At 43.9% G+C, this 12,573-nt stretch overlaps 1 protein-coding gene across 3 annotated transcripts in view; it reads right to left on the bottom strand.

Annotated features, from left to right (window-relative positions):
- Positions 1-12,573, bottom strand: part of MGRN1 (mahogunin ring finger 1) — a 117,556-nt gene that overhangs the window by 27,237 nt on the left and 77,746 nt on the right. For all 3 annotated transcript variants that reach the window (XM_029576330.1, XM_029576333.1, XM_029576332.1), the window contains exons 11-13: positions 11,018-11,127; positions 8,615-8,823; positions 4,646-4,772 (exon numbers count right to left, since the gene is read on the bottom strand). In XM_029576330.1, the coding sequence (XP_029432190.1) occupies positions 4,646-4,772; positions 8,615-8,823; positions 11,018-11,127 (446 nt within the window). The remainder of the gene's footprint in view (positions 1-4,645; positions 4,773-8,614; positions 8,824-11,017; positions 11,128-12,573) is intronic.

Genomic DNA, 12,573 nt, shown 5'->3' with positions numbered 1-12,573 from the left:
AGCCCAGCCCGAGAGAGCCGCGAAGCAAGCTCTCCACAGGTACTGCATTGCGTCGATCGCGGCATGGGGGGAAGAAAAGAATTGTAAGCAAAATTCACCCCCAAACGCTGCCTAAACAAGGCAGAAGGAGAACGTGATTGAAACAGCCCCGACTCCAAGCGCTTCACGGGCGCTGCCAAAACTAAAACTTTTTTTTTTTTCTGACAGAGGAATGCCGCTTCTCTGTCTGTGCTGCCCCGAGGCAAACGGCTTCTCAGGGCAGCAAGTCGGGCCGACGGGGGAGAGGTTGGACCACCAACTTACACCCCTAGTGAGAAAGGAAGAATCCCTGCAAAATAAATAAAACAGAGAGAACTCACCCCAACAGTCAAAAAATATAAACCCCCAACCTGGGGAAACGAGCTAAAAGCCAGAGATCAGTCTGCAAGCTGAAGGACTGCCGAAGAGTTGGTAGGTAAGAAAACCTCACACTAAACTCTGTCTATAACTTTTTTTTTTTTTTTTTAAACTTGCTCCATCCACAGAGAGAGAATCAATAAAGAAAGAAAAAATACTATTCTCTCTTCACACAGAGGGGGAACTGCAGGTGTAACCCTCAACTGCTGAGTCAGAGGAAATACTGAGGGGACGCAGAGAGTGCACCTGCTTATAGGTGGGTGTCCTGTCAGTTTTTGCTCTGACTCCATCTGCTGGAAGGGGGACATAACCCATGGTCTGGACTGATCCGGGTACGTACAGGGAACACACCCCTGGGCAGGGAGAGGTGGTCACCGGGCTGGTCCTAGGCTGAATAGTCAAGGGGAAAATCCCCCCCAGGACTGATAAGAGCCAGGAGACAGAACTGTGTCCTATGGACTTAAAACACTGTTTTCCAAAAAAAAAATTTTTTTTCTGAACAGATAATACTTGCTTGATCCTAGGAGAATAGAGCCAAGATGAGAAAACCTCAGCTAGAGAAAAGCAAGGCAAAAACAGCTAAGAGAGGGGAGCCGCAGGATCAACCATCTGCATCTGCTGGAGACAAAGAAATACTAGGGTGTGCAGAGTGAGCACTGTCCTGATATAGGATACCCTTTCAGTTTTTCTCTGTCTCCATCTGCTGGACAGGAGGCTCAACCCACTGTCTGGACTGATCCGGGTACGTACAGGGAATGAGCTGTAAAACAAAAATTAGCCCACTGCAGGATTCACACCCTCTGTCATTTGCTGGAGATAGAGAAATACTGGGAAACTGCAGGGGGCACTGGGGACTATGATGCAGTGTCAGCGAAGCTTTTCTCTGTCTCCATCTGCTGGCAGAGGGGAATGAACCCAGGAGTCTGGACTGATCTGGGTACATACAGGGAAGGAGGAAAGAGGAGAAGGCACCAACAGGTTCAGGCCAGCCTAATGTCTTTAAGGCCAGGGATTTGCATAGAAACATAGAAATGACAGCAGTAGAAGACCAAACGGCCCATCCAGTCTGCCCAGCAGCTACACACTTTATCCATCCTTTTTTTTTCCCCCTTTTTCTCTCTCCCACCTGCTACTATTGGCTTCCAGTACCCTCCAGCCCTAATTCCCCTCCACCCCACCACCAATTTAGAGAGCAGCGCCGTATCTGCATCCAAGTGACATCCAGCTCAATTAGGGGTAGCAACCGCTGTAACAAGCAGGCCACACCCCTGCCCCATACTCTTACCCACCCCTGTTTTTATTTTTTTGTTTGTTTTTTTTATTTTTTTGGAGATAGCAGCCCTCCATCCTTCCGCTCCGTGAAGGTGGAACACTAACTACGGGGCACTGGCATCCCGCTCCGTGAATGCCTGTGTGGCTACTGCCGCTCCGTGCATCTTTTAGTTTGTGAAAGGGTTTTTAGGGGAGAGACAGGAAATCCTTCATATAAATTGGGCCTTGGTCATTTAGTGCAAAGGAGTTTGAATTGAGCCCAGCAGGGGATTGGCAGCCATTGCAGGTTCTGAAGGACTGGGCTAATATGGCCTCTGTAGCTGCAATTGGGCACCATCTATACAGCAGCAATCTTAACCAGCTGTAGATATTTTAGAAGTTTTTGTGAGAGACCTATGTAGTGTGAGCTGCAGTAATCTAGTAGGGATAGGAACAATGCAGATATTAGATTGGCCAGGTTATTTCTCTCAGCGTATGTTTTTATTTGCTTAATTCCCTAGAGATGGTAGAAGACGTTCCTTGCAACTGTAGTCATTCAAGTTTCCATGTTTAGTTGGCTATCCAGGATGCCACCCAGACAACAAATATCTGATTTTCTTAAGAGAGAGGTGGAATTTGGAGTCAGTTTTAGCTCTTGCGGGAGTGCAGTAGATGTGTCAAGAGTTAGTACCTCGGTTTTGGTGGAATTTCACTTCAGTCTGTTGAAGAAGGCAACTCATTTTCCAGATTTCAATTGTTAATGTTTTGTTTTGGCTAAGTCTCTGTTAGTTCCCAGTGACCAATTCCTGAATGTCATCAGCATAGACAAAGCATTGGACTCTGACTTCCTGATTATATCAATCACTGGCTGGACACATGTTGAACACGGCTAAACAGCATTTTCTCTTCTTGCAGGTGTGTGGCTCTTAGGGTCATTCCATGAGAGATGGCCCCATTTCATACTCTGACAGTCTCCTACAACAAAAAGATAGAATTTGTTCTTCCCCGTCTATTCAGGCAGAACATGATCATTGGTTTGTCTGTTGCTGGACAAATAAACCATGGATTGAGTCATATCTAGTACAGCCCCTACAAACTCCAATCACAGTGTCAAGCTCAGTTTGAAAATGGGATGGTTGATGATAAATCCTTGACTGCAGTGTCTGGATGACACGCTGTGTGAATATCTCTCCTGTCAGCCAATCATCATGGGATAAGGGTGACAGGAGGCAGACTAAGGAGTAACTTTAGGAAATATTTCTTTACAGAGAGGGTAGTGGATGCATGGAACAGCCTCCCAGTGGAGGTGGTGAAGACAAAAGCAGTAACGGAATTCAAGAAAGCATGGGATAAATACAGAGAATCTCTAAGGGAGTGATGAGAATTTATAAACCTAAATTAATTGGGTGTATGGGTAGACCAGATGGGCCATACGGTCTTTTTCTGCAGTCATGTTTCTAATTAGGGAAACACATGTACCCCCCAGTTAGCATAGAAATGCCTCAACAACTGTAAGATGTTTTGTGAATAACCATTTGTGAATAACCTAACTTCACGTTAGGCCAAAAAAGCATTTGGCACTGGATGTGGTGTTTGGGTTTCAAGACTGACAAGGATCGAAGTGCAGAATAGGCTTCTCAATCCAAACCCATTCAAATTTGACTCAGCATGAACCACACCAAAACAGGTTTGGGGCACTGAGCCTGTGCTGGTGCCAAAAGAGAAATGTCACAAGGATTGCTCAAAGCACTAGGGGAACAGAAGCTCTCTATGCCTTGGCATATCTGATATGTTCACAAGACATATCTGATTTTCAGGTCCACCTGTGATTTGAATAGTGCCAATGACAATACTAGAGTTAGTCTTGTACGGGTGTGAATGTCCTCCATGGCACCTTAGTGATCGGAGTGGAAGCCTCCAAACTGGATTTCTGGAGACCAGCATTGCTTGAACCAGGAGGCAGAACTTAGCTCTAAATGTGACTACTTTGGATGATACAAATCCTCCTTGGCTCTTGGAACTGTTTAAAGTCTTCACTCAAGGCTTAGCGTCAACTCCCTTTGGTTCTTTGCTTGAGCAAATCAGGAAGAGGGGAGATTCTCTTGACTTCTTGGGCTTTCCTTAGATCAAGGAACCAAAGAGGTTTGATGTGGGCAGGCCACCAATGGTTGCTGTGGCTTTGAGGTCCTCATATTGAGCCTTCAATGCCAATTTCAAGGAGCTGGACTTTGGTTCCCCAGCAAGGAAGGCATGGAATCTAGCCTTCTGGTTATAAATTTATCTGGTGACATCTTTATGCAGATGTCACAGCTGGAGTTGTTATGGCCTTCTTCCAAGCACTTTTAGCATTCATTCCGATGGTCAATAATGGACAACTTCTTTTTTCTTTTCGGATAAAATTTGAAGCGGCTGATCTGTTTCTCAGACATGGTGAGGAAAACAGAAGAGGTGAAATCAAACAAGCTTTCTCTCTCAGAAAGATGGTCGGAAGAGATTAAAAATGGGTAGCCTGTTGGCACCAGAAATGAGACCCAACTTAGCAGGACTGAAGAAAAAATTTAAAAAACTTAGAAAGATGACAAGACTACCTAGGGCAAAACTACGAGGAGTTTTGATAGAAAAAAAAGAAAACAAAGAAAAATGTTTCTTCTAAATTTTTGGGATGAGGTAAGGCAGGTATGTGATAATTTTAGCAGACAAGAAGGAACTGGGGAGATTCACTGGGTCATGGCAGTGCTGAAACTATGCGTATGAGCATAGAAAGGGCTTTTAACTTTTCCAGAGAACTCTGGAAGATTCTGTTTGTTACCGAGTAAGGTCATTTGTGTGGATATGGTGAACTGCTCATCTTCAGAGAATGGAGAGAAAAAAAACAAACAATACCTTAGTGAATCAGCCCCTAAGCCTTTCTACTTTTTCCAGAGAGCTGTGTTGCAGAGTGGCAGCAGCCATTAACCTACTCACTGTATGCAATTCCCAAGCATGAGGGGGGACTTACTTCTGGAAAGGAGGTTTCACTCAGGTTCAGCTGGATCCCGCTCTGTCCTGGTGACTGCAAGTCTGTATCTTCCAACAGCTTTTCCTCATCTTCCTCATGGATTGGAGATGAAGGTGATCGTAAAGTGCTGTGAGGAGAAGAAGGGCCTTACCACACAGAGAAATACAAGCTAATCCCTGTGGCAAGGCTGCCAAAGCATTAGATGCCCGTCTGCTTCTACTTCTTACTTATTCTAGTGCCTGTCCTGGTCATCCTGCTAAAGCAGTTCTGAGAGCTTTTGTCAATAATGGGTCACAAAAGCATTCAAGTACACCTACTGTACTCTGTATTACTGTTCACACATATGGACTTGGCAGATCCACTTTCCCAAATACATGCATGTCCAACTCAGAGGTATCCTGTAAGGCAGACAGTAATACTGAGTGCTGAAATGAAGGCACTATGAAGTAACAGTGAACTATTCTAAATGGATGAAGGGAGCTCAAAATTCAGTTTGAACGTGTCAGCTGCCTACTAGGAGTTCTCAAGAGTACTGTCTAAATGTTCTCCACTGCCGCAGGTTTAAGAAGCTAAGCTCTCAGACTGAATGCAGCCCAGTGCTTAGACTGTCACTTAAAGCTTGGTATAAATTAATGAGTGAGCTCCAGTCATCCAGAATGCTGGATTCAATGCAAACGTCTTACTGCATGCACGGCAATATGGTTAGACCTGTCTGCATTTTACAGTGATTTCTTAATGGTGATACAATGCTTTCACTGTGATAACCCCTTTCAAAACAGAGCTATCCATATAATATTCCAAGAGCCATGAAGTATACCCTTGCTAAAATCAGTAAATGGATAGGACCAACACAGTTCTAACCTCACCTCCCCAACACCTCCACCAGTGCCCTCTACCTCCCCTGTTAATGTCTCAAAGGATCCCTCTAACACACTTCAAAGTAGAAAGAGAAGAAAAGAAACACTTGAATAGTGTGCTGGGGAAACAGAGGTTCCCCTGCTCCTATCTGCTGGAGTCAGAAAGATACTGAAGAGGGGATAGTGGGTGCACTGGCTTATATGATAGAGGTTATAGCCAAATACCTAAAACTAGACTCTCCTGCCATAATCATTGGAGATTTTAACCTCCACATTGATGCTAGTCCTCGATCGACCAACTGTGATGCTTTCCTATCAGCACTTTCGGACATGGGCTTCAAACAGCACATTAACCAACCAACACATAAAGCGGGTCACACTCTTGATCTTATCTTCACAAATTCTAATCTTTCCCCACTCTCACCCCCCTTATGCCTTCCAGTCCCATGGTCAGATCATTTTATGATCAACTCCACCTTCAGGTCATTGACAGGATTGACCACACCTCATCAGCCTACAACTCTATACTACAGGAAAACTTGTTCTTCAGAAGATCTTGGCAAATCCCTGATCAGAAATCTCCCAAACTTGGATCTTTCAAATCCCAATTCAGCTATCACCTCATGGCAAAACATCACTGAAATGATAGCTAACGAACTATGCCCAATGTCAAAAAAAATTATAAACCCCTCCCATAAAAATAAGCAACCGTGGTTCTCTAATGAACTCCGCACTCAGAAGCAAAATCTAAGACGGAAAGAAAAAGAATGGAGGAAGAACTCTAATCCCCTCACTCTTTCCATATACAAAACTACTCTCCACCAGTACAGATCAGCAATACTTCGAACAAAAAGAGATTTCTATGCTCACCGCATCCACGATATGCTGTATGATGCGAGGGCCCTCTTCTCCTATGTTTCGGAACTGACCAAAACAGCTCTTCCTAACATCCCTGACGATACAGCTCAATCAAAGGCCAATGACCTGGCCTTATTCTTTCAAAATAAAATCACCAATACCCTGGCCAGATTACCTGTCAACACAAATCCTACTCTTCCGGACACAGTTCTCCTACCAAACTCAGACATAAGATTGGATTCCTTTGATTCAACCCACACCTTAGAGGTAGAATCGCTGATAAAAAGAATGAAACCTTCGACCCACCCACTGGACCAAATACCCTCCAAGTTACTGATCCTCATCCCAGAATACATATCCAAATATCTAGCTGATATCATCAATTGTTCCCTTACACAAGGAACATTCCCGGACGCACTCAAATTGGCCACGCTCAAACCCATACTCAAAAAATCCAACCTGGACCCGGAAGACCTCAACAATTACCGTCCCATATCAAATCTCCCATTTGTATCTAAGATCATGGAGAAAATTGTAAATAAGCAACTTTCAAATTACCTAGAAGACCACAATATACTTCACACGTCACAATATGGTTTCCGAAAAGAACACAATACGGAAACCCTCCTCACCTCCCTCCTGGATCAACTATATATTGGTTTTGATAAAGGACAGTCATTTCTCTTAGCCCTCCTCGACATCTCTGCGGCTTTTGATACGGTAAATCACAACATCCTCCTAAACCGACTCTCAGACATAGGAATTACAGGCTCAGCCCTCAGATGGTTCGAATCTTTCCTCAGTAATAGAGGCTATAAGGTAAAAATTAAAAACATGGAATCACCTCATACTAATGCTCCTTTTGGCGTCCCCCAGGGCTCCTCCCTATCACCCACCCTGTTTAATATCTACATTCTCCCCCTCTGCCACCTACTTTCAAACCTCAAACTCAAATTTTATATTTACGCAGATGACCTTCAAATTTTAATCCCTATATCCAAATCATTGGACTCAACACTCAAGTTATGGAACGCTCATCTACAAACTATAAACCACTACTTATCCAGCCTCAACCTTGTGCTCAACACTTCTAAAACCGAACTCTTACTAATTACTCCAGAAGGTAGTCCCATACTTCTCCAATCACAAAATATTCCACATATATCACACGCCAGAGATCTTGGAGTCTTAATCGACAGTCACCTTAACCTAAAGCATTTTATAAAACACACTACTAAGGAGTGCTTTTACAAGTTACAAGTACTCAAAAAACTCAAACCGCTCCTATTCCACTACGATTTCAGATCCGTCCTCCAAGCCATTCTGTTCTCTAAGATCGACTATTGCAACTCCATCCTGCATGGTCTTCCAGCCTCTACCATTAAACCGCTCCAGCTGCTACAAAATGCAGCGGCAAGGATTTTGACAAATACCAATCGGAGAGAGCATATTTCTCCTATTCTAAAAGATCTCCACTGGCTCCCAGTAAACTTCCGGATCCTCCATAAATCTCTCACAATCATTCATAAAAATATCCACCATCAAACCCCGCTTGATCTGTCTCATCCTCTCAGACTGCACTCGACAGCCAGGCCTTTAAGGGATGCTTACAAGGGATCTTTACACGTTCCTACAATCAAATTAGTGCACCACGCAAACATCAGAGACCGGTCATTCTCTACAGCAGGCCCTTCCATGTGGAACGCCATGCCTCCGGACCTCAGACTGGAGACTTGTCTAACAACTTTTAAAAAGAAACTAAAGACATGGCTGTTCAGCCAAGCCTTCCCCACCACAAACTCCATTGCCTGATCTAGAATTGTTCACCACACATCTCTGTAAACAAAACTTTTCCAAATTTCTCATGCCTAATATCCATTAAAGAGAGGTTGGCTCCTAGCCCCCTCCACTGTATATAGTATTTATTCTATTTTATTGCACTTTATATATTTATTGCTCCGTTCACCCCTTCTTTATTTTCCTACTCCAAGTTAAGGCTTCCTTGTTATAATGTAACTGTATGCTCTGTATCTCTTGTTGATTGGTTAATTGTATATTCTACTTAGTTCATTGTAAACCGAATTGATTTGATTTGTATCAAGAAATTCGGTATATAAAAGCCTTAATAAATAAATAAATAAATAAAATATGGCAGCACCCTCTGAGGTTTTTGTCTGACTCCATCTGCTGGATGGGGGACATAACCCACCGTCTGGACTGATCCGGGTACGTACAGGGAACAGGCAGTTCTTACCTGTCAGGAGACTTGCTGCGTTTGTTCTTTTGATGGGTGCTCTCTGTCCCTCTGTCCATTCCTACTGACTGCCTGCTGTCCCCTATGGCCGAGTAAGTTGTATCATCATAGAGAGGGGCAGAGGGAATGGTGGGAGAGATAGAGCGCAGCCCATTCAAAGCTTCCAGCAGAGAGATGGGTTCATAGCCAGGAGGAATGTTCTCAGAGTTCTGAAAGAGAGCAGTAAATTATTTGAGTAATGAAAAGGAAAACACAGAGGAAGAGATACACCACTCTCTATTCACAACTCAACCATGCACAACAGTGCTACTGACCCTAGGGCTGAGCACTTCTTGCTCTGGTGGAACTATGTCCTCACATTCTCCCACAGGCTCAATCACCAATACATGCCCTCCTCAGTCATCATTTAATTGAATAATATTCTTGGGAAGGATGGAAGCATCACCTTCAACCAAAGTGCAGACAAAGCTTCTCAGCCAAGGCTGTATTTTTGCTGTAGGGATTTTGCTGCCATTAGTTTTGATTTGTTGGCCAATGTAGCTTATGCTCATCCAGTGATAGTATATTCACTAAGTGATGCTATCTGCCCACATATAACCAAGTGCAGTTATTAAAACGAGACTTACACACACAATGAGTAGGTTACTTGTGTGGATTATTGCCACAGGATGGTGCGAAGGCAAAAAGTATAACTGGCTTCACAAAGGGGATTCAACAAGCTTATGAAACCTATTCAGCTGCAGAGTTTCCTGCCAAGTTATCCAGATAAAATTATCTGGCTAACTTTTTCCAGATAGTCAGTGGTGTGGGTGCACCACTTACCTCACCCGGTTTTCTAAAAGTTAGCTAGATAACTGATTGGACATAGTTCTAAAGTTAGCCAGCTAAGCTAGATAACTCTCCTCCACCTCAGAATGCTCCCAACTCATCCTGCTAAGTTTTTAATCAGCTAACTACTTAACTGGATAACTCAGGGGCAATAAAACCAGTGTGATTTAAAAAACCCACGCTTTGTTCAACTAAATATGCATTCATTTATTAAAACATTTATAGGCTGCATTATCCTCTATTCTAAGCAGCTTTCAATAACAGAATTAAAAATTAAAACAGAAAAAATATAAAACAAAGCAAAATTAATTAAGGAACTTAGCCAAACTAAAAGTTCAATGTATCCTTCAACTTTGACTGCTAAAAGTGGAAGGGAATAAGAGTAGATGGATCACTCTCCATATGCCCCATTTCTTACACTTCCTCTACACATCTGCTTCTTGCTACTTTCAAAAACAGGTCTAACCCAATACGCAAGCTCTTCTGTAACGTCTATGCTGAAGGTCGCTGTGCACCAATAAAATCTTCATTGCGTCAGTGTGTGCTCTATATCTGCCTGCTCACAGCTGCTCAATATGCAGTTTTTGGTCCCTTCTGACTGACTCAGTAACTGGAGCACATAAGCCTCATTAAGCGTACAAGAAAGGTGCATTTTGTGCAGAAGCAGCAATCCAAGGGGTCCTTATAAGTGGATGATTGAAATGGTCAAACAGAGGAGGCAGTAATAGGGGAACACACGTAGCACAGATACAGAGGGAAGAGGTAAGTGCAAGGGTGCGAGCATGGTACAAGACTGAGCAGCATCTGCAAACACAGTTTATAGGGAAAACTGCAGAGATTTCATTGGCCAAAATGCCCTTATGCCCAACAACTACCATGTTGGGCATTCGACACACACAAAACAACAAAGGACCCTGATTTTTAAGACAGGCATGTGTCATGTATAATACAGTTTGGTTGCCATGTTAGTCTACTTGAATGCACAGAAATAAAGATTAACAAAAAAAAAATATATATATATTTATATAGAAGGTTATACCTTTTACTGGACTAACAATACATTTCTTGTCTAGCTTTCAAGGGCTAACATTTTTTCTTTAGGTCAGAATTCAAATGAGCAAAAAATGACATTACCAAGAAATATAAAATAGTGCTCTCAAAAGCCAGTCAAGAAATGCATTAATTTAATCCAATAAAAAAGGTATCACTTTATATATTTTGCTTTTATTTCTGTGTGTGTCATGTAAAAGGTGATTCAGTACGTGACCTTTGCTTCCCTCTCTTAGAGGTCGCTGGAATGCTCATTTAGCATTAGGAGCAGGAAGCAGAGGAACAGACCCTTGCTGTCTTGTTTGTCTGCACACAGCTCTATGTAGCTGGCTAACTTATCCCTGCATCACATCTTTTATGGTTCTCTTATTGTCTTACGATACATTTGATTGTAACTACCAAATAAACTATACTATTTCTTTCGCAACAGTAATTTGAGAGAAAGTGAAATCTCCTAGGCCCTCACCCTCCTTTATAAGGGCTAAACATCCTCTCGCAAGGTGCTAGTATTGACTCGTTACGTACAGAGTGCTCCTCATGGTCCATGGTCTGCGCCAGCACGGGACTAAATGAGACATGAGACAGAGTCCCGGGTTTCTTCCTCACAGCGCGGATCTGCAGAAGGGCTCGGAACGCTGCCAGAAAAAGGAAAATTAGTTCTTACCTGTTAATTTTCGTTCCTGTAGTACCATGGATCAGTCTAGACAGTGGGTTGAGTCTCCTTTCCAGCAGGTGGAGACAGACTAAAACTGAAAAGGGTATCCTATGTAAGGACAGAGCCTATCCTGTAACCCTTCAGTATATCCATTGTCAAAGCAGAAAACAACAAAAACCAGAATAGGATCAAGCAAGTAACCAGAAAGCTCAACTGAGCAACAGTTGGACAATGTAAGAAACCTGGTATAATTATCCGCTCTTGCATATACTTGGTGCTTGAACAACCAAGGCTTCTGGTGTAAATGCTCAGTATACTTGCAAAGGATGAAGTATCAAAATCTGTGAATCTGCAAGAACAAGCTTCGAGAGGACAGAAAGAAAAACAAACAGGGAAGGGCGTCTGGACTGATCCGTGGTACTACAGGAACAAAAGTTAACAGGTAAGAACCAATTTTCCTTCCTGTACGTACTCGGATCAGTCCAGACAGTGGGATGTACCAAAGCTTCCCTATCCCGGGTGGGACCGAGACAGTTCCGCTCGAAGCACTCGCCGCCCAAAGGAAACAAAAACCGGCGCTTGCACCTCCAGGCAGTAGTATGTAGGGACATCCAGGTGGCGGCACTGCAAGCCTCCTGCGGGGAGACCGATTGACTCTCCGCTAGAAAGTAACTTGGAAACGTAGCTAAGGCGCCTGTAGGGCCTCCAGAACCGCCCGACCTGGGTAAAGATAGGCTGAAGAGAACGCCTCCTTCAACCACCGCTCAAAAAAGGGTTTTAGGGCCAGTGCACCCCGATTGGGAACACTCAGAGGGCAAAAAGATGGTCAGAGATCTGAAAGTCGTTGGTAACCTGAAGATAGCGTAATAGAACCCATTGGACATCCAGTGTACAAAGATCGCCCCCAGCCGTACCCTCTGGGGTACGCTGGGAGTTCTACTGACTGGTCGACAAGGAAGGCAGAGAGAACCTTCGGCAAGAAGGAAGGAACCGTTTTGAGGGAGACCCCTGAAACAAAGGAGCACAAAAAAGGGTCCCAACAGGACAAGGCTTGGATCTCGGAGGAGCGCCGAGCGAAGGAGATAGAGACAAGAAAAATGGTCTTGAGCATGAGATCCTTTAATGTAGCTCAACGGAGAGGTTTGAACGGGCCAGCACAGAGGGTCCGGAGGACCAGGGGAAGACTCCACGACGGGCAAGTGAAGCGAGAAGGCGGATGTAGATGTCTGACCCCCTTCAGGAACCGAATCACGTCCGGGTGGCCCGGTAAGGGATGACCTTCTACCCGACCCAGTAGAGAGCCGAGAGTGGAGACGTGTACGCACAGAGAACTGGAGGAAAAGCCCTTGGAAGACACTCCTGAAGAACAAAGAGCACCAACGAGACAGAGGGGAGCGCACTGAGACACACGACTCCACACAAACAG

The sequence above is a fragment of the Rhinatrema bivittatum genome, chromosome 14, assembly GCF_901001135.1.
Source record: "Rhinatrema bivittatum chromosome 14, aRhiBiv1.1, whole genome shotgun sequence".
Lineage (NCBI taxonomy): Eukaryota > Metazoa > Chordata > Amphibia > Gymnophiona > Rhinatrematidae > Rhinatrema > Rhinatrema bivittatum.
The sequence above is the reverse complement of the archived record's forward strand: the minus strand, read 5'-3'. Positions and strand labels throughout refer to the sequence as shown.